Genomic DNA, 23,681 nt, shown 5'->3' on the forward strand with positions numbered 1-23,681 from the left:
GCCCATTCACGACCAAGTGCGACTAGCGGTTTGTTACGATATTTTGTTCTGTACATCAAGGTTGTATTCTGACGTGATGTGCGACATTGTGGTCCATATGTTTGCTTGCACAATTCTAGACATTCTCCTTTGACCTCTCTCATCAGCAAGCGATTTTCTTCCAGAGGAGTGCCATTGAGAGGATGTTTTCTGTTCATTGCACCATTCTTGGTACACCCTTGAAACTGTGATGCATGAAAAGTTCAGGAGAACTGCTGTTTCAGAGATACTTTGTCCAGCACATCTTTCACCTACTACCATGCCACGTTCAAAGTCCGTTAGATCACTCCTTTTCCCCACTCTTGCTACAGTTTGTACGCTTAACTGATACAAGAAAGGTTGTTCTGCTGCATTTATATTCACAACTGTGGGCATGTGACTTGCAACGTGGGACAAATCATTTGTGTGCACAGCAGGAGTGTACCTAATAAAGTGGCAGCACAGTGTAGATGTAAGAAAAGAAAGGAAAAAAACAGACTCGAGTAAATAATACAAAGGCCTTTGAGATAACAGAAGAGGAGAAAAAGCAGTATGTACTGGAACTTAAGAAAGAGTTTGGGCTTCTGCAAATCTCTCAGGATGAGAAATAAAACATTTTCTGAAATTGATAATAAAGTCTGAGAAACCTATAGGTAAAGAGAAATCCAAAGAAGAAAAAATTAGTTAAGAAACACTTTTCCTGATGAACTGAAGATGAAAAATGACTTAAATGAACAGTTATAAGCAAACACAAATATAATACAAAAGACAAATGATACTGAAACTGAAGAATAGAGATGGCGTACTTATAAATAGTAGAGAAGGCATAATTCAAATAGCAGAAGACTACTATAAAGAATTATGTAATGAACAAGGAAATTATGTAAACAGTGGGGAAGATGGATCACAAATTAGCAACTCATACAACATATCCAATATCCTTCCTGATGAGGGAGAACATGCATTGAAGAAAATGAAGATTCAGAAAGCCCCAAATAAAGATGAAGTTACTGTAGAGTTGTTAAAATTATGAGGAAGTGACATGACACAGAAACCGGCAAGACTCTTCACAAAATATATTAGAAAAGGCATGACACCTAAGGAGTGGAATAATGCAATCATAATTTTGCTTCATAAGAAAGGAGATAAATTGGAAATTATAGACCAATTAGCTTGTTGTTCCACATCTACAAGTCATTCACAAGGGTCATTACTAACAGATTAGAAAGAATACTTCATGAGAATCAACCGAAGGAGCAAGCTGGCTTTATGACAGGATTCTCAGCTATGGATCATCTTCACATAATATCACTGCTAATGGAAAAAGCAAATGAATATAAAATACCATTATGCCTGGAATTTGTGGATTATGAAAAGGTATTTGACTCCACACAGCATAAGGCAATTTTTCAGCACTGGAAAGACAAGGCAGAGATACCCTATACATTATGGTTTTAACAAAAATATACGAGAATGCTACCTCCTTTATTAGACTAGACAAAGACAGTAGTAAATTTAAAATTGAGAAAGGAGTTCAACAAGGAGGCACACAGTATCTCCAAAGTTGTTTACTGCTGCCCTTGAGGATGCTTTCAGAAGATTAGACTGGTCACAGAAAGGAGTCAATGTGAATGGAGAGTACCTATACCATTTATGATTTTTAGATGACATTGTGATCATAAGCCACGTTCCCAAAGAATTAGAGGAAAATCTTAATCAGTTATGTAGAGTTAGTAACGATTTATCTCCTTTCTTATGCAGCAAAACTGTGATTGCATTATTCCACTCCTTAAGTGTCACACCTTTTCTAATGCATTTTGTGAAGAGTCTTACCAGTTTTTGTGTCATGTCTCTTCCTCCCAATTTTAACAACTCTACAGTAACTTCATCTTCTCCTGGGGCTTTCTAATTCTTCATTTTCTTCAACGCATGTTCTACCTCATCAGGAAGAAAATCGGCTATGTCATACATATTACTAATTTGCGATCCATCTTCCACACTGCTGGCATCATTCCCTGACTCCTTGTATAATTCTCTATAGTAGTCTTCTGCTATTTGAATTATGCCTTCTCTGCTATTTATAAGTACACCATTGCAATTCTTCAGTTTCAGTATCATTTGTCTTTCTGTATTACTGCTCATGGCTGCTGATTTAAGCCCTTTGTTTTCCCTTAATGCTTGTTCTACTTTTCTTGTGTTAAATCTTCTTATGTCCTCTCTGAGTCTCTTTCTAATGGCTTTGCATAACTCAGTATACTCAATTTTCTCCTTGTCAGTGTTTATCTTGCTCTTCATTTGTTGCCTTCGGTTCATCATGACAAGTGTTTCTTGACTAATTTTTTCTTCTTTGGATTTCTTTTTACCTATAGGTTTCTTGGGCTTTATCACTTTCAAAATGTTGCAATATTCCTCATCGATATCTTGGTCCTGAGCAGTCTGCAGAAGCTCAAACTTATTCTTAAGTTCCAGTTCATAATGCTTTTTCTCCTCTTCGGTTATCTCAAAGACCTTTGTATTTACTCGAGTCAGTTTTTTCCTTTCCTTTCCTACATCTATATCGTGTGCATCTTACCATTCTGCGATTACTTCCAACATTTACATTGTTCAAGACGGTAACATCATTCACGATATATCTTCTGCTAGCATTAGCATTAGCATTAGTAGAGGCATATGATGCAAGAAAGCAAGCTTATTCAGCATCAGCCAAAAAAAAAAAAAAAAAAAAAAAACCCTCTCCCATTTCACCCCTCCGTTCGTTCGAAATACCTGTCCAGTTGAGCTTTAAATTTGTTTAGGCTATCAACTTCAACAACAAGTGATGGAAGTCGGTTCCGCCAACCAACCACCCGCTGGCCAAAGGCAAATTTCCGCACATCTATCCGACATCCGTCCTTCCTCAATTTGAATTTATGCCCTCTGAGGTGATTATTCTGAGAAAGATGAAGAATCCCATTGGCATTGAGCATGCTCAAACCATTCAAAGCCTTATACACCTCTATCAGATCACCTCGCCGGTGCCTAGTCTCCAGACTCTGTAATTTGCAAAACTTAAGCCTTTCTTCGTAAGAGCAACCCTTTGTTCCATTTACTAATCTTGTTGCCCTTCTCTGTACCCGTTCCAGCAGCTCTACATCCTTCTTGAAATGAGGCCTCCAGACCTGTATACAGTACTCAAGATGTGGCCTAACCATTGCCTTATACAAGGGAATAATCACCTCCTTATCCCTGCTAGAAAAATTCCTGTATATCATTGACAAGACACCATGAGCTACTCTTGCAGCTCGTCTGCACTGCTCAGAGAACTTCATATCTGCCTGCACAATTACCCCCAGGTCCTTTTCATTCTCCACCACTGTCAGTGTAGTACCGCAGAGTTGATACGTTGCTCTGGGGTTACTGTTACCCATATGTAGTACTTTACATTTGTCAATGTTAAACTTCATTTGCCACCTCTCAGCCCATCTGTTCAACCTTTCCAGATCCTGTTGCAGCAGCATAGCGTCAGTAGTGTCCTTAACGACCCTGCCAACCTTTGTATCATCTGCAAACTTAGACATTAAACTTGATATCCCATCATCAATATCATTCATAAACACCGAAAACAACAATGAACCCAACACTGAACCTTGAGGAACTCCACTAATAACATTAGTCCACGTTGAGCAGTGTCCATTGATTACCACTCTCTGTCTTCTGCCACTCAACCATCCCCTTATCCATAGCAGCAATTTGCCTCCAATGCCACACTGCTCCAATTTGTGCAGCAGTCTTCCATGTGCAACAGTATCAAAAGCCTTTCTAAGATCCAAATATATAATATCAAAGTTATTCCCTGCATCCAGTTCTTTTGTGACTACATCATAGTATCCAATCAAATTGGTCAGGCAAGACCTGCCCTTAACAAAACCATGCTGCGTCTGAGCTATAACTGAATTCTTGTCTAGATGATCCTGCAGTGCTTCTTTAACCAGTGCCTCCATTAATTTACCTGGAACAGAAGTTAAACTAACAGGTCTATAATTACTTGTGTCAGCCTTTGATCCTCCTTTGTGAATTGGGGTTACATTTGCACATCTCCAGTCTATGGGTACCTCCCCTGAGTCCAAAGAAGTTCTCATAATTATGGCTAGGGGTTTGCATACTTCCTTTGCTGCCTCCTTTAATATAACTGGATAGATCCCATCCACCCCAGGTGCCTTTTTTATGTTTATCCTCAACAATCTCTCCTCCACTTTCCTCTCAGTTATTACAAAATCATCCAGCTCACTGCCAATGTTTACTTTACCTACATCATTCTCCTTCCTGAATAACTCCTCATGCGTGAATGTAGATGCAAAATACTCGTTTAGATTGTTAGCCACCTGAGCAGGATCCTCAACTGTTGAACCATCAATATCCAGTGGACCAATCTGATTCATCCCTTTCCTTCTCGAGTTCAATTATGTAAAGTACTCCTTTCTGTTTTTCTTTGCATCCTTTGCCAAGGATTTTTCGTAGTCTGCCTTTGCCTGCCTGATCTCCTTTGTGACTTGGTTACAGACCAACTTATATCTATCATAGGCTTCCATGTCACCCATTAATTTGTATGTATCCCATGCATTTTTCTTCTCTGCCACATGTCTCATTAGTCCATCTGACAACCATTTAGGCCTAAACCTTGAACAATATTTCTTAGTTGGTATGTAAAGCCTGGTAGCCACCAAGATTAGTTCCTTGAATGCTTCCCATTTTGAGTTTGCTGTTGGTAACATCATCAGTTGGTCCCACTGTATAGAATTTAAATACTGTCTCAGACCATCATAGTCGCCTTTACGAAAACAAAAGCCCTTCCCTTTACCTCTGATGGTAGTTACCTCCTTGAGTAAATCCCACTTCAACACACTGTGATCACTGCCACCTAGTGGTTCATTTATCTGCAGGTTCTTAATGCATGAAGAATCACTACTGATAATCAGATCAAGAGTATTGCTCCCTCTTGTTGCCTCACGAACATGCTGATGTAGAAAACAATCATCCAATAAATCCACAAAAGCCTTGCTAGTGTGCGAGTGACCAACCCACAAATTCCAGTCAATATCTGGGAAATTAAAATCCCCCATTATAAGACTCTCTGATTTACTGGCCCACTCTATTTCCCTGTACAATATATTATTATACTCATCAGAGTCATTAGGCCTATAGCACACTCCTACTCTCAATTTTGATTTCCCTATGCTTATGTCACACCAAACTGACTCGACACTGCCCTGTCCATCAATGTCAACTGGCTTCACTTCCTTTGACTTTATGTGTTTCTTAATTAATAGCATAACCCCTCCTCCCCTCCTGTCCTGTCTATCCTTTCTATATACATTGTATTCCCCAAATTCCAGTTCCGCATTACTTATATCTGTGTGACACCACGTCTCTGATATCCCAACAATATCTGCCTTTGATGTTTTGAGCAATACCTCAAATTCATCAAATTTATTTACCAAACTCCTAGTATTGGTGTACACGCAGGTATACATGCACCTGTTTCTATTCTTAGCTACCCTAACACAACCCATGTGTTTACTTGTAACGCAATGACTACCAGCAGTCTCTGAAATATCCTGCATCTTGTTTTTCAGACTTCTGCTCATTTGAATAGAAGCAGTGCAAGAATCACTTCCACCTCTGCCAGTGGCTACTGTTAATCTATTAGTCCTTGTATCCCCCCCAACTAGCAGTTTTCCGACCCACCTAACACTGCCTCGACAGCATCAGCAAAAATTCTTGCACCCTTTCTATTTAAGTGTATCCCATCCCTGTAGAAGCAATCTCTCCTGTTAACAAGTACAGTCCAGGCTGAAAAAAATTCTACCCCTTGAGCCTTGCACAATCCCTCCAGGGCCGAATTGATCGACAAGGCTCTCATCATATACTCCCTCCTATCGTGTCTGGGCAGAATTGCAGACACTTTCAAGTTCAACCCTAATTCACGGCTTTTTTTCAACAGTGACCTGTACTTGCTAAGTAATTCCGCCAGTTAGTGAGGATGAAGTCAATTTCATTAATTGTTAATCCATTTGGACTCTTCCAGGTCCACTTCCTGTTCACCCTTTTCTTGAAAAAAAGTGTTCATTACTGACAATCCTCAAGATTCTGCAAATTCGACAAGTCTTTCACCTCTTTCATTTCTTTCACCAATTTGAAAATTTTCTATAGTTCCCTTTTCTGCACTGTTTTGTCTTTTTCCAACCTTAGCATTGAAACCCCCATAATGATTCTCGCCTTGAATATCTAGTTTATGTATACCGTGTCTCAGTTTAAAGTTTTTCAGTCAACCTGTGCTTGCCTTAAAATCTTGATTACCTTTTAATTTTCTATCAAAATCCAATGCTTTTTCACTCGGCCAGACACTGGTTCACCTAATCTTTCCTTCTGAAGAAGCCACAAATAAAGTGCACTTTCTAAAGCGGCATTTTCAGGTTTCGACATCGTCTTTTTCCTGTTAGATTCTCCTCCACTATCCATAATCGACACAAATTCTGTTATAGCATTGGAATTCTTCTTGATGTCATAAATTGTTGAACTCCGCACATTAAACTCTTTGGAGTGATTTCCTAAATTTTCACCTTTTCTAATTCTATTTATAATTTCCATTTTTTGTTGCAATGTTAAAACTATGCATTTTCATTTCGTTCACATTTTACTGTAAAAAATTGCGAAAAATAATAAATCGCACAGTTTTGGGCCGATTTTATTTGTACCGAACCTGGAGCTAAACTAATCTGAAATTCACTCATGGTTTCCAAGGAAACCCAGTAGTTTCTGTGATATTTTTCTAAAGCATATTTCTCAAGGTCACAACCATAAAACAATAAAAGCAATTTGCAGATTTCGGTTTATTGGGCTTTTTGTTTGTACGATCTGTTATAAACGGATAGTAAACTCAATCTTTCACTTATTAGAATTAAAATTCAATTTGAAAAAGTAATCACTACAACCAGTGCTTACTGTACTACCGTTAATTAAAAAAAAAGAAAGATCAGCCTTTCAGATTATTCCAGACAACTGACTTCCAGATAACATATGTTCTACTCTATATTTGGAAGCAAATTTAATCGTGTAATGAATTTAAAAGTATTTATTTTATTTTATTTTTTTATTCCTATAATGGTCACCTCCTTAGGCTGTTAGTCACAGTTTATATTCAACTCGTATCATGATACAAGTTCAGTTTGCATTGCCAAAAAGTGCTGCTTCTGGGATGCTCCAGCAAAAGTTTTTTTCTCCTTTAGTTACCTCTTGCCAGATTTTCATGGTGCATCAGTCTGAAAAATAGCATTCTCTGACTGGTATTGAATAGTGCTACTGTATCTTCAAAAAGGCCTCTAAGGTTGGGAGAGTAATACATATCCAGAATTTAAAACAAATACACCAACCATTTAACTATAGTGGTTTAATACTGAAAACTATAAAATGTACCAAATGATACTACACTGTAAAATAATATATGCAAAAAACTGATTTACAAAATAAAATATACGATAAAAATTTTAAAATATACAATAAAATATAAATAAAATATTTAAAATACAATAAAATTAAAAGCGATAAAACATTGACTGAAGCTTTCGGGGGCTTCCGCCTCCTTTCTCAACAATAATGATGTTTAAGCAACACATCCTTAAGTAACAGGCTCACAGCACACATGGCTGACCAGGCACATGCTCAATATTTCTTCCATGTGAACCGGAAGCGGCTCGGGAGCGTGGAAATATAAAACGCTCGTCTTTTGCCAGGACCACAGCTTCCAGCAGGGGGTGAAATCGAACACCCCTGTCCCTATTCATACTATTGTTCTCAGACGAGCCTATCCACAAACTCTCCAGCCACTTACGGTCCCAGAACCAATGCGCCCGGTCAAGGATGACAGCATTCACAGGGAAGACCTGATGATGTTTCTCCCAATAATGCTCAGCAATGGCGGACGTATTGAACTCTGCGGTCTGTATAGCTCGCATGTGCTCCCCCAGACGGTCTTTTAGTCGCCGTCCTGTCTCCCCCACAATCCGGGCATTTGATCTCATATACGACCCCACTACTGGAATCCCCAGGAATGGGGTCTTTGACCTGTGACAACACTGTGTGCAACCTCCGGCCCGGAAGTTGCACACAGCATGCCTGAAAGTCACGTAGCCTTCTTTAAATTCGATCTGACAAGCCCGGATAGTAGGGAATATAAACTGTGGCGACTGGAACGGACGGTGTTCCATGATTAGGCTCCACGCCTCTATTATATTTATCAATGACCCTCTGGGGGTAACCGCATTTCATAAGATCCACCCTAACTTGCCCAATTTCTCTCTCTCCTCAGAGGTACTACAATGTGTCCTAACCCTACCCAAAAGTGCCCTGGCCACACTATTTTTATTCTGCGCAGTCTGTGCTGACCTATAATGGGCTCCTACACATGGGCTTCCTAAACACTGTAGTACTAAGCCTGGAGCCTTCTCTACACACCATTACATCCAGGAATGGGAGGGAACCATTCACTTTTACCTCTGAGGTGAACTGTATAAAAGGAGAGAAATCATTGAGAAAACTAACTACATCCTCTTCTCTCCCCTTTTGCACCAAAGTTAACGTGTCATCCACGTATCTCTTCCACTTGCACATAGGGAACTCCAAACTTGTAAAAACCCTATTCTCTAACTCTTCCATTGCCAGGTTTGCAACAATAGCGCTAATAGGAGAACCCATAGCTGTGCCATGAACCTGTTTGTACATCACTCCTTTATATAGCAAAGTCGTACTCGAAAGACATAATTCTATGCCACAGCATATATTCTCTACACTTAGGTGCGATCTAGTACTTAGGGTATCATCTCTTTGTAGTGCCACCTTTACACATTCCACCCCATGGGCTATGGGTATACAAGTAAATAATGACACCACATCTAGCGACACCATTATTTCATTCTCCCCTACATTTTGACTCACAGCACACGTGGCTGACACCTGGTCAGCCACTTGTGCTGTGAGCCTGTTACTTAAGGATGTGTTGCTTAAACATCATTGTTGTTGAGAAAGGAGGCGGAAGCCCCCGAAAGCTTCAGTCAATGTTTTATCGCTTTTAATTTTATTGTATTTTATTGTATTTTAAATATTTTATTTATATTTTATTGTATATTTTAAAATTTTTATTGTATATTTTATTTTGTAAATCAGTTTTTTTGCATATATTATTTTACAGTGTAGTATCGTTTGGTACATTTTATAGTTTTCACTATTAAACCGCTATAGTTAAACGGTTGGTGTATTTGTTTTAAATTCTGGAAAAGTGCTACTGTAGTCCAATAGCAAATAGCACTATTTGGTGTTAATGTAACTGTCAAGTATTTACTAATTGCACGCCTTCAGTTTATCACTGAACTCCATTGACTTTATCCTGCTTTTAGCCAGCTACCTTTACCCCACTGCATTCAGCCAGCTACCTTTACCCCACTGCATTCAGCCAGATTTTATCTGACAAAGACAATATATTGGATGTTTTTACTTTTTCACAACTAATTAATTTATATCACATTATGTAATCAGTAATAATTTAATATACTGTTCATGTGGGTACATTTTATAATTATTTAATCCTGTTTATTGTTATAACCACAGAAATGTGCACTCTGTGGTTATAAGAGTATGGCCTTTGATGCAGCTCACCAAAAAACACTAAATGAACAAACCAACGACCGTACTTTGGAAAATAATTTGGCACCAAAATCATATGAGGCACTTTGGTACAAATTTTTTTAGTCAGATTTTCTTAACATGAATATCCAAATAATAATATCATTATACTCAAGCTCTCCCATTCTTTATCTCTCCTGCAAAACAAGAGCAAAAAATAATAATAATGACATGGAAAAAGATGAGCACTTGACAGATTGTTCTATGACTGCCATCCTTCTTTGTGCAAGTCTTCCAGTATACTAGAAGATCCATTCCTGAATAACCTCAGAGACACTCTCAGATAATTCCTCCCCCACTCCAGACACACTTTCTTACCTATTAAATACAGACTTATATTCTTTGATTACTGCTGTCCATTAAAAGTAATTCCTAGCCATATTTGGAGCTTGCCAAACTCTAATTTTCATTCTCATCATGACAGTGTGCCAGTCCACTTGGCTTTGTTGGTCAGCAGTTTTTAGCTAAGAACAAAATGTAAATGTTCCCACATCCTCCCTGCTCTCCCAACCTGTCCTCTGAATTTCTTCCTGTTCCCCAAAACTCCTTGATTGTAAGCTAGATTTATGCCTTCACTTACATGTTCTTAAGAACTTTATTCCCCACCTCCAGTACTTAAGATTTACCCTTTGCATCTTCATGATAGGTTGGATGCCCTCTCAACAATATTAATCATTATAGCTGAGTATGATCTTAAGTAGCACCTCCATTTTCTCACTCTCAAATTTGGCCTGTAAATGCACCAGGTAGATCATTTAATATTGCTACACATAAAGCCTAGCTGCAGTAGTGAAAATTATATTGATTTAAAAAAAGGAAAAAGTTTCACTGGCACCAGAGTGTATTCGCAAGATAGGGAAAACCTGGAGCTCATGGCAGCTGACATCAAGCTTCCCAGTCTGTTTACAGATAAGCTCACTATTATATCGTGCCCTATTTCTTTATTATAATCTCACTTACAGTGTATTATCATGGCCCATTAGAAAACTAGCGAAAAAAAGAATGTGTGTACTTCTGAGAGAAAGCATTTATGCACAAGAAGTAAAGCTGTTAGAGAAGTTAAACACTGTAAGTGAGAATATGGTATGGGAAAAAAACTAAAAAAAAGCAGTATCTGACACAGTGCTAAGCATTGGTATTTTTAAGGAGTCTGACTCTGTAGATTCACTAGCATAACTTTGGCTTCTTTGCTCCAACTCTTGAATAAAATTTTTACAGTCATGACCACATGGTCACAGTAAATTATCTACTAATGATGTACTGTGTATCAACCAATAAAGCCAGGGTAAATGAAAGCTTGTTTTTTATTGTTTAAATGTATTTCAGTGTTGCTAATACATTATATTTCATTTATTTTGTTTAAGTATAATGTAATGTACTAGAAACACTGAATTTGAAAAAAGCTTTTGATTTAACAAATAGGGGATACTGCCCCCTTAGCATTTATGAGTGCATTTCCCCTAAGTGGGGAAATGCACTCATAGAACCTTTTATCAGCAAGAAACCATTCAAAATTGTTCACTTTTTAATACTTTACATTTTCAATCTATTATAAACACGACTCTTGGAGCATGTGTGTTTGCTCTTGTTCAAACTCACCTCCCCTATTCAGGTGTAACATAATTTGTTGTTAGGGAAGTTAGTATGCATTGATAAGGCTAAGGCTTGCACCTCTGAGAATAGCGGACTGCAATTCTTGTGAAAACAAAACTCCCACATTCCTTATTATTGGTGTTTATGAGCACCCCCTTGTTTACACTTATGAAAATGAAACTACCATATTCTTCATTACTGGTGCTAAAAATATTAATGTGATCTGGTACACATTAATCCTTTGAACTGCTCCTAAACAGACTACAGCATGCTGTCAAAATTGGACAGAAGACCATGCTAATTTTAAATTCATATTTTTAATAATTGCATACATTAGGTAATGAAAACATGTTGTTTTATTTTTTTTATGGCCAGATTTCTTCAACAAAACAATTAATGGTGCATGTCAGAAGGAATTGCACTAATTGAGAAATACTAAAATTGACATGGATATCCCTCTAGTTTATAAATTTTTATTTACATATAATGGACACTGTTTCCCCTTATTAGTCCATAAAATTGAGGGTTTAGTGTACTGATTTTGCTTTATACCCAGGGGCACTTCATGTGGGGATGCCATCTGGAGTTTAATAGTTTGCAAATTTTAAAAATTAAAATGCATAGAATTTAAAATTAAAAATGAGAATGATTATTCTATATGTATGCTAATGTACCTAACAAGTATATCTTCTAAAGTACTTGCTTGATTCAAATAATAAACTCAGCTGTGTGATCACTGAGATTAAAACTGTAAGATGAAATAAAATTTAGAAAAAATGAAAAAATAGTGAATCAGCAAAAACTAATTAGCTCATCCACAGTTGTAGATGAGTACACTTTTTTTTTTTTTTTTTTTTTATGAAAACCCCAAACACAAAAGGCATCAAAACCTATAGTACTTAGTACCATGCATGGGTTGAAGGAGAAGTATGGGGGGAGGGTGATGGCGGAAACTTTTCTCTAGAGACTAAACATGGGTTTCACCACTTCAAGCCTCCAATAAGCAAAGTGATGGTATTTCACCGGTTGATGAAAGTCATCTACCACCTCTCCCCTTATCCTTCTATGGAACATCTATCCTTTTTGCACAATATGTGCCCCGTTTCCCTGACAACAGAGTCACCTACAACAGCTAGTTCCTTTGGGACCAGTGCATTCTGCCTTGGGGGTTGCTGCTGTGTTGCGTGATGTTCAAATGCATGCTCTTGAGCATGTGTGAGTAATAAGACATAGTTCTGTCATCTTAGCATACTGTTGGTGTCATCTTTTTTGGATATAGGGATTATGATTGATGTGCAGAATTCCTCTGGCCACAGTTCTTCCCTGAACATCTTCTTTATCAGTTCAAATAGAGATTTCTTTATATTTTCTGTACCTTATTGTAAAAGCTCTGCAGTTATGTTGTCATTTTCTGGTGCCTCGTTATTCCTAAGAGATTTCAGGGCTGCATTGAATTCTTCTTTAGATATTTTTTCCTCCAAGCTGTCTTGTTCTTCTAAAGCTGTATTCTTCCATGTGTATGTGCTTGAGTCGTTGTTGATTTCTTCAACAATCTGCTCCAGCTTTCCTTTGGTTCCTCTAGATTCAGTACTGTCATTTCCTTTTCGTTTCGTCCCTTATTGCAATCATTTGAATTCAGCTACACTTTCTCGTTAACTCTCTGATTTTTCTGTGCACCAAATCCATCCTTCCCTGTTCAGGAATTTCAATCTCCTGACAATTCTCTGCCCACCACTGTTCTCTTGCCTTCCTACATTCTCTGTCGATTTCAATTTTCTGTAGTTCCTTTGATCCTTTTCATTATTTCCATTCTCTGCATGATAACATCAGTGATCCAAGGCTTCCTCCTAATTTTTCACTCTTCCCCAGTGCCTCCGATGACGTTTTACATGTCATCTCCTTGATTAAAGACCAGTTTTTCTCTAAATCATTCATTGTCTCCTCAGAAGTAATATTATTGGTCAGTTCTTGAAATACATTTTTTGTTCTCTCCTCTCTAAGTTTCTCAATATTCCATCACATGAATGGTTTCCTTTTATTTTTGCACTTCAATTTTAATTCCACATTCATCTTCACAAGTGAGTGATCTGAATCTCCATCTGCTTCCAGAAAGGACATTGCTTTCTTCACTTGGTTACGATATCTCTGCTTTACTAAAATGTAATCTATTTGATACCTTTGTGAATCGCTAGGATTTTTTCATGTATATCTTCTGTGTAGTGGAGACTTAAACCATGTATTTGCAACTATTAGTCTCTTTTCTTTACAAAACTCCAAGCATTGTCCTCTGATGTTTCTCACTCCTAGCGCAAAGTCCCCCACAATCTTTTCTTCCCTTATCTCTCCGACCACTGCATTCCAGGCGCCATGATTATAATATTGTCTCTTGATCTAGTTTTCCATATTAATTCTTCTAACTGTTCATTTGTCTCCTGAACTAATTCGTCAGCACTATTTGAGGTTGTGCAGGTTTTGCCACAAATCTGGCCATGATGAGTCTATGTCCCAACAATTCCACATCAGCCAGTACTCTCACGAATCTTCTTGTCATAATTATTGCTACTCTCCCCCCCCATCCACCATTACTTCCAAATTGCACAACTTCATAGTCTCCACTTTCAAATTCACCCACTTCTCTCAATTGTGTCTCCACCACTCCAAGCATATTGATACCATTCCTGTGCATTTCTCTTTTGACATTCTCCAGCTTACCACATCTCAACATGGTTCATAAGTTCCATGTGATGCAAGAAAGCAAGCATATGAGCTTATGTAGCATCAGCAAAAAAAAAAAAAAAAAAATCACACAGCCATTCCCTCTAAAAGTTTATCCAGTTCCTCCTTGAATTTATTTGAGCTATCAACTTCCACAATGACAGATGGAAATTTGTTCCAGCAATTAACCACCCGCTGGCTAAAGGCAAACTTCCGCACATCTATTCTACAACTGTCTTTCCTCAATTTGAATTTATGCCCCTTAGGTTCGTAATCTGAGCAAGCGGAAGAATCCCATCAGAATTCAGCATGCTCAACCCATTCAAGGCCTTATACACACCAATCAGATCATATGTTTTCTTTACAGGGTAGTTGCTTTTCCTGTCGGTAGTAGCTTCCACTAACCGAAGCTGCACTTGCTGCCATTGACCTGTTTAGGTTCCTCTGCCACCAAAATTTGGATTACCAGCCTACCTACTGATAACCAGATATGTAGACCTTATCTACAAAGCATGTTGGAAGGGACGGCCTTACATATTAGCATTAGTAGAGGCATACGATGCAAAAAAGCAAGCTTATTCAGCATCAGCCAAAAAAAAAAAAAAAAAACGCTCCCATTTCACCCTTCCATTTGTTCCAAATACCTGTCCAGCTCAACCTTAAATTTATTTAGGCTATCAACTTCCACAACAAAAGATGGAAGTCTTCCACCAATCAACTAACCACTGGCTAAAGGCAAACTTCCACACATCTATCCTGCAACTGTCTTTCTTCAGTTTGAATTTATTCCCTATTAGGTGATTATTCTGAGCAAGAGAAAGAATCCCATCAGCATTGAGCATGCTCAAACCGTTCAAGGCTTTATACACCTCAATCAGATCACCTCGCAGGTGCCTAGTCTCCAGACACTGGAGACTAATCTACAAAACTTAAGCCTTTCTTCACAAGAGCAACCCTTCGTTCACTAATCTTGTTGTACTCATTCCGCCAGCTCTACATCCTTCTTAAAATGAGGCCTCAGGACCTGTATACAGTACTCAAAGTGTGGCCTGTCCATTGCCTTATGCGAAGGGATAATCACCTCCTTATCCCTGCTAGAAAAATTCCTGTATATCATTGACAAGACACAATGAGCTTCTCTTGCAGACCATCTGCACTGCTCAGAAAACTTCATATCTGGCTGCACAATTACCCCCAGGTCCATTTCATTCTCTACCACTGCCAGTGTAGTACCACAGAGTTGATACATTACTCTGGGGTTAATGCTTCCCATATGTAGTACTTTACATTTGTCAATGTTAAATTTCATTTGCCACCTCTCAGCCCATCTGCTCAACTTTTCTAGATCCTATTGCAGCAGCAGCTTACTGTCATTAGTGTCCTTAACAACCCTGCCAACCTTCGTATCATCTGCAAACTTGGATATTAAACCTGATATACCATCATCAATATCATATATAAATTCAGAAAACATCAATATGCCAAACACTGACCCCTGAGGGACTACACTAATAGCATTAATCCACAAAGAGCAGTGTCCTTTGATTACCACTCTCCGTCTTTTCCCACTCAACCACCTCCCTATCCATAGCAGCAGTTTGTCTCCAATGCCACACTGCTCCAATTTGTGCAGCAGATTTCCATGTGCAACAGTATCAAAAGCCTTTCTAAGATCCAAAAATATGATATCAAAGTTATTCCCTGCATCCAGTTTCTTTGTGACCACATCATGGTATCCAATCAAATTGGTCAGACAAGATTTTTCCCCTTAACAAAACCAAGATGTGTCCAAGCTATAACTGAAGTCTTGCCTAGATGATCCTGCAGTGCTTCTTTAACCAGTGCCTCCATTAATTTCCCTGGAACAGAAGTTAAACTATATTTGCTTTGTGATATTTATCCTGTTTAGCTTGATAAGCCTTGTCAGTTTCATCTCACTGCTCTTTCAAAGGTCTCTAGACTTATCGTAAAAAAGTATTGTACTGAATTTTAGGTTTAAAGAACAGTATGCATTATCAGGAGAATTAGTAGTGGCAAAATGATGCAAATAAGCAAGCTTGTATAACAGACATATAAAAAAAATAATAATTTGTAAAATAATAAGAGGAGTTTACCTCAGTATTGTACGTAGAACATTTCCATATGACACTCTCCAGAAATTAAAACGAAAAAATCGAAAAAAAGAAAAATATTAACTAGCAGGTTCTTAAACAGGGGTTATCCCCTTGCCACAATAAACCGAATTAGGGTACAGGCTAAGGATAGGAAACAAGATACTACACCAACCAACAATAGTAATATCAAAAAATACTTTTATTTCTGTCCCATATGTTGAACAGTGGCACAAGCAGCTTAATAGATTCTTTAAACATACCGAATTTAAAATTGTGGCCAGGCCAATACGGAAATTACACACTATTCTGAACAATCGCTCAGTTCTTTCCACGTTCGCAACACAAATTAATGACCTGGTATACAACATTTCTTGTGGTGATTGCTACTCGTCTTACCAAGGTTCGATGCGTTTTTCTCTGAATATTTGTGTAAATCAACATGAAGCCTTAGTTCATTCTTCTCGTTCAGCAGTGTCAGAATTAGCCTTTCATGCCATTAACGAAAAACATACTTTTTTATTTAACGAGGCCAAAATACTTAGTGTCTAACGTAATTATGCGCAACTATTAATTGCAGAAATCGTAGAAATTAAATTATACGAGAATTCTGTTAATGTTCGTCGGCCATATTTGATCTCCGATGTGTGGACCTTTATGCGCATGTGCGAAGACAAATAATCACTATTTAAGTTTCATGTTCAACCCTATTCGGTAACTCCTCAAATAGGCCTCTGAGGTTAGGTATATTCATATTACGTTCTTAGCGTTTTTTCACCAACCTTTCATGGAGTAAAATAAAATTAAAATAAAATAAAACAAAACAAATCTTGATAACTATATTTACAATAACCTGTATTTACAAAATTAATATACGTATTACAATATTAAAAGTATTAAAACACAAAATTAAAATGCATTAAAATATACTAAGTTAAAAGCGATAAAATCCCGTAGCTTTCAAAGGCTCCAGCCTTCTTCTTCAGCAGTACTCTCTATTATTCAGTACACCTTTAAATATCAGCAGGGTAATGGTAGGCATCACATGTTTCCATTCTCACGTGTTCCGCTCTCTTGCATTGTGGAACCGGAAGTGGCTCGAACGGAAGTCGTACGGAACCATTCATCCTTTTTTAGGATAATAGTCTCTAAAAGGGGGTGAATCCGTACACCCCTATCCCTATTAATGTTGGTTGTAGAGCTGATCCGCAAACAGCAATCACCACAAGAAATGTTGTATACCAGGTCATTAATTTGTGTTGCGAACGTGGAAAGAACTGAGCGATTGTTCAGAATAGTGTGTAATTTCCGTATTGGCCTGGCCACAATTTTAAATTCGGTATGTTTAAAGAATCTATTAAGCTGCTTGTGCCTATTCGGTAATTTTCATTCCTGTGATCATGACGTACGGTCGAAAAGCATTGTCAGCCTCAGGAAGGAAAATCATTTAGAATATTTTCATTATATTCTTTTTAATATTTTTAATTGCGTTAAATTGATTTTTAATTATGTTAAATTGATTTTAATTGTGTTAAATCGGTTTTTAATTATTTTTTACTCTAACGTAAGTTTTTTGATTTTTTTCATTTTAATTTCTAGAGAGTATCATACGGAAAAGTGTTCTACATACTATATTGAGATAAACTCCTCTTATTATTTTACAAATATTAATATTAACATAGAACGTATTGAGCATTACAGCTCTGATTCATACTATCTAATAAAAATAATAATAATAAAATAAAATTACAATTTGCTAATCCTTTCTGATAATTTGAGTCCAATCCTTCTTTAAATTTATCAAAAATTTAAATTAAATTAAAATTACACACTTCCATAACACTAGATGGAAGTTTATTCCAACAATTATTCAATAACAAAGCAGATTTCTGGACACCTGCCCTGAAACCATCTTTTTTCAGTTTAAACATATGTCCCCTTATATGTGTTATCTGAGAAAAAAGATTACCATCAACATTTAGTTTTCTTAACCCATTTCAATCCTTAAACACTTCAATCAGGCCTCCTTGCAGGTACCTACTTTCCAGATGCGGCAGTTTATAGGTCTCTTCTTTCTTCATAAAAGTGAAGGGCCGAGCCATTTGTGCTTCTAACTAACTGTGTTGCTCTTCTCCACAACAGGATTAGTTAGGGACACAAAATCTCCTGTATTTCAACAAATCTACATTCTTCCTAAAATGATGCTTTCAGACTTGTATGCACTACTCAAGATATGATCTAATCATTGCTTTGTATTAATACTGTTGGAGAGGGGATAATACTTCAAGACAAGTATTACCTTTGCTTAATCTTACTTTATACATATTATCCCTGACAATTGACATAAATTCTTCTTATTTATACAGTTGACTAATGTTTGAACCACTAATTTCTTGACTTTAGTCAATCAGTTTAGATTATTCAATACCGTATAACTATGAATAATTTCAGAATATATATATATATATATATATATATATACACACACTGGTGTTCAAAGAAAGTGCATCACCTAAGAATTTCACATTTCTAACCCTTTTTTGCAATGGCATGTTACATTAATGACTAGAGTCACAAAGAGAAATATAAACAAAAGATATTTATTAATAGTTAAGGAAAGCTAAGTAATATTTGACAGGTGCTCTCAAAACATTCCGAAATGAGCATTTTTAACCTTTATACAACAATTTTGGTAAACACGACAATTATAGCTGAAATGTTATCAGAAGCTCTCAGTTGCTTCAGTTTATCATTTTAAATGGAAAACAGAATGAAAAGTTCACCAGGTGCAAATTAATATTTAGTTGAACTGCCTATGGCCCTGATGACAGCAGCACACCGTTGAGGCATTGGCAAGATCAATTTCTGAAGATAATAAACTGATAGTTCGTGGTTCCAAACATAAATTATGGCTTCCTGAAGTTCATGAAGGGTCTTTGGTTTCTTTCTGGCAACTGCAGATTCCACACAATGTCAACAGTTCTCTATAGGATTCAGGTCCGGGCTGTTTCCTGGCCAGCATGAGTTGTAATGGACTGTTCTTCCAACCATTTTCTCACCCGTAACAAATGTAAATACATTACTGTCTAACCTCTAATGCAGAAATAAAGCTAAAGTAACTACAGAAGTATCTACTTACACTTTTCACCTGATGGTAAGGGACAAATTCATCCTGAAATATGCAGCTACTTGGCAGGTTGAAATGGTCTCTAATGTTTGGCAGCAGTTTGCCTTCCGATATAGCCAGGTATCCATTGGCATTTACAGACCCTTTTATGAACTGCAAGTAACCTACTTCGCGATACAAAATGCACCCCCATATCATTTGGCTGGTAGGGAATTTCACTGTAGACACCATACAGTCTGAATCGTGTTCTTCACCACATCTACGACAAATTGTATGTATCCCATCAGAGCCATGCAGGTTGAATTTCTTCTCATCCTAGAAAATAACTGACTTCCACTGCTCGGGGGTCCATTTGACATGCTCCTTACACCAAATTAATCAGGTCTTTTTCATTTTTTGTGTGAGGAGGGGCTTCTTAAGATGATGGGCTACAAGTCCATTTTTGAAGAGGCATCTTCTGATTGTTACTGCACTTGCTACCACTCATGTATGCTCTTCCCATTCTCTTTTTAGCTCATGAAGAAGCTTTATGGTTTTTAAGGCATAAGCACTTCAAAACGCAGTCCTGTTTTGGATTGTTTGCATCCGATTCCTTTTTTCCTATCAGCAGAAGCAGTATTCTTGAGTTTGGAAAGAAATCTACTCACTGTCGACTGATTATAAGACACTCTATAAGCAATATGACAGGAGGAACATCCTTCCTCATGTAAAGCAACAAGAGCACTCTTTCTTTGTGGCATCAACTGCATGTAACTCCCAATTCTGACACAAGCAAGGAACGACTACACTTTTGCAGTGCGTGTTTATATAGCTGAAAGTAACGGCTGATGCAATATTATATCATCACCTACACGTTTCAATCTTATCTGGTGCAATCTGTAAGAAATCATGTACTTACATTATACGGACGACAATTACAATTTTAAGGAGTGATGCACTTTCTTTGAACACCAGTGTATATAATATATTAATAACAAGAGGTTTTAGTGAATAGTAACATCTTAAAAAGGAATAATAATTTAAATGGAATGATATATTAAAATATTGGAATAGTTTATGGACATGGAGCACTGCTAGTAATAGCAGAAATACCCAATGACCGTAATGTAATGTGGATAAGTAGATTAGAGTATGAGTGGAGAAATGCTGACCAAGTCAGATGTAGTAACAATGGAAAAAAATTAGAAAGGTGTCTGAAAAATAAAGGTTAAATAAAATAATATATAGTACTTAATGCTATAGATCCTGTGATTTTAACTTCTTCATCAAGGGTCAACAGCCAAAACTAAAGGAAATACAAGTAAGGCCTCTGTTTCTGATATGAAATATACAACTTGCACTTGTACATATATACAAAGGGTACTAGGAAAGTTTTGCAATATGACGCAACAATGAATCACAGGAAGCTGCTTGTTGCTGCATGTTGAGACATGTTCATACGTGCATAGTAGCCGCCGCGCCAAGTCGATGGGCTCAGTTATTCATTAGTAGTGAGAGTGTAAAGTGCTTGCGATGGCATCGTGGTCACGATATGAGATAAGGACAGTTTTGCGGTATAATTTCGTGCGTGGTTTAACCATAGACCAGTGCTTAGAAGAAATGACTCTTGCACTAGATGATGATTGTCCACATCGTACAACAATATTCAGGTGGTATAGAGAATTCCAAAGGGGAAATTTCACTCTGGAGGATTCTGAGAGGCCGGGAAGGCCACGAATGTCAGTTACGGAGGAAAACGTTACTGCTGTGAGGAAAATGCTTGACGAAAACAGGCGAGTGACCTACCAACAGATAGAGGATACTTTGGGCCTAAATGCACCAGCAATTCGTTCGATTCTGCGAGATCATTTGCACGTGAAGAAACTTTGTTCTCTCTGGGTGCCGCATCAACTGACTGAAGAGCAGATGACACGACGTGTGACTTGGTGCCGGGAGATGTTAAAAAAGTTTGATAAGGGACAATCTCGGTATGTGAACAACATCGTGACAGGTGACGAGACTTGGCTGTACTATTACGATCTGCCGACCAAGGCTCAAAACAAAGTTTGGGTCTTTGATGATGACGACACACCCGTAATTGTCAGAAAATCCCGATCTGTAAAGAAGAAAATGATAGCTGTATTTTTCCAAACGAGTGGAATTGTGGAACGTGCCATTTTGGACACGCAGAAGACAGTCACAGCTAAGTGGTATACTGAACAATGCCTGCCTAAAGTCATTGGATCTATGAAGAACCTGCGGCCAAAGTCAAGAATGGACACCTGGTACCTCCATCACGAAAATGCTCCAGCTCACCGCGCCAAAGCCTGCACCGAGTATTTGACCACGACAGGACTGAAACTTCTCGAGCACCCTCCCTACAGTCCAGACCTTGCTCCCTGCGACTTTGCACTGTTCCCGCATGTGAAAATGAAGCTAAAAGGGAGGCGGTTTTCCAGTGATGAGGACCTTCTAGGGGCTTGGGACAACGAGTGTGCTTTACTCCCTAGTGAAACTTGGCAGAACTGGTTTAAAGATTGGTTTCGGAGGATGGAGAGGTGTATTGAATGTAGAGGAAATTACTTTGAAAAAATTAAATAAACAAAGCTGTATTGCAAAACTTTCCTAGTACCCTTTGTACTTAAGTCATAATCTTGACATTTATATAAAAGTAATAAAAGTTTCAAATTGCAATTATGTTTTTCACTCAGATGACAGAACAAAGAAAGCAAAAACAAAGATTGGGGCTCTTAAATGCTCCAGTTCCAGCACCTTTTCATACAATTTCTAGCCAGTAATAACCAACAGCAGGTAAAGGTAAGTTTCAATGTAGTTTTAACAGTAGTTTTGAAATATATGTTGGCTCAAATTATTCTGAAAATGTAAATATTATTAACCCAGCAGTGATTGTCCTCCCCATTTGTAGCAAAAAATGTGGTAAAACACCTGGCAAGTGCCCATTTTCTTTAGTTATTGAAAAATGCTATTTTCGATGTTTTTTTCTTTAATTCAGTCTGAACAATGCCAGTATTACCATCTTTTCTTAATGGATTGTAGTGCAAAAAAAAATGTTTTAGGCATGAGGTAGTAGCATCATTCTGTTTCATTTTCCAGTGTAAAAGACCATTATGGGAATGAAATTTCAGACTTGTACATGTATATATTTTTTCTGCTTATTATGTGTATTAGAGATCAGAGGATTTACTCAACAAGTACAGGATGCTGAGAAAAAGTCATGAGTTGGATGGAAATTGAAAGTGTCTGCAATTCTGTTGAGACACTATAGGTAGGAGTACATTATGAGAGCGTTTTCAATCAATTTGGCCCTGCAAGGCTCATGGGGTAAAATAATTTTTCTCAGTGTGGTCTGTCTTGTTAACAGGAGAGGCTGTTTTTACAGGGATGAGATACACTTAAATGTAAGGGGATGCAAGAATATTTGATGAGGCTTCTGTGGATAAAGATGGTTGAGTGGGAGGAAAGAGGGATATCAATGAGCACTGATGTTATTGGTGGAGTCCACCAGGGTTCAGGTCTGGGCCTGTTGTTGTTTTCTATTTATTAATGATATCGATGAAGGCATATCTGGCTTAATGTCTGAGTTTTGCTGATGATGCAAAAGTTGGCTGGGTGTTTAATGACAGTAATGATAATATGTTACTGCAATAAGATCTAGAAAAATTGAGGCAGATGGTCTGAGTGGCAATAGAAGTTTAACATTGACAGATGTTAAGTATTGCACATAAGCAGCAGTAAACCCAGATTAATGTATATACACCATAGGAAGTATGTGGTACCACACTCGGAGTACTGCGGAGATGGGAGATACTTCTGGTGCCATTAGACAGCCTACACACTTACTCCGGTTACTGGAGAATGAAAAAGACTTGCATCTAATTGTGCAGTCTGATAAGGTTGTCTGAGCAGTGCAAACAGGCTACTACAAGGACAGCTCATGGGGTTTTCCCAATGATATACAATAATTTTGCCAGTAAGGATAAGAAGATGATTATCCCATTGTATAAGGCAATCGTTGGGCCATATCTTGAGTACAGTCAGACCTCGTATAGCACGATAGTTGTGTTCCTAAAAACTCTCGTGCAATATAAACAACAGGCCCTATGGGAAAAATAGGGTTAGGTGCCGACCACCCAAGATTGAACATACATTGGTAACCAAAACATTACCAAACACAATAAATAAAATACTTACGTATTTTGTAACGATTAAAATACGTAATAAAAAATATTATAATTTTATTATTATTATTATATTGTATTTTATTATAATATAATAAATAATAAAATAATAAAAAATACGTATTTTATTACGACTATTACGTAATGAAATATTGCTAATGCTTTTGCTTCTATTGTAAGCAAACTTGTTTTTCGTTTGATTTTCTATCCAAACAGATGACAGCC

At 37.6% G+C, this 23,681-nt stretch overlaps 1 protein-coding gene across 1 annotated transcript in view; it reads left to right on the forward strand.

Annotated features, from left to right (window-relative positions):
• Itpr (Inositol 1,4,5,-trisphosphate receptor) overlaps window positions 1–22,055 on the forward strand; it is a 1,293,714-nt gene extending 1,271,659 nt beyond the window's left edge. Inside the window, exon 57 of the mRNA XM_090387283.1 lies at window positions 21,969–22,055. Within this exon, the coding sequence (XP_090243409.1) occupies window positions 21,969–22,055 (87 nt within the window). The remainder of the gene's footprint in view (window positions 1–21,968) is intronic.
• Window positions 22,056–23,681: the final 1,626 nt, after the last annotated feature.

This window comes from Mastigoproctus giganteus, chromosome 13 (genome assembly GCF_048544385.1).
Source record: "Mastigoproctus giganteus isolate SK-2022 chromosome 13, ASM4854438v1, whole genome shotgun sequence".
Lineage (NCBI taxonomy): Eukaryota > Metazoa > Arthropoda > Arachnida > Uropygi > Thelyphonidae > Mastigoproctus > Mastigoproctus giganteus.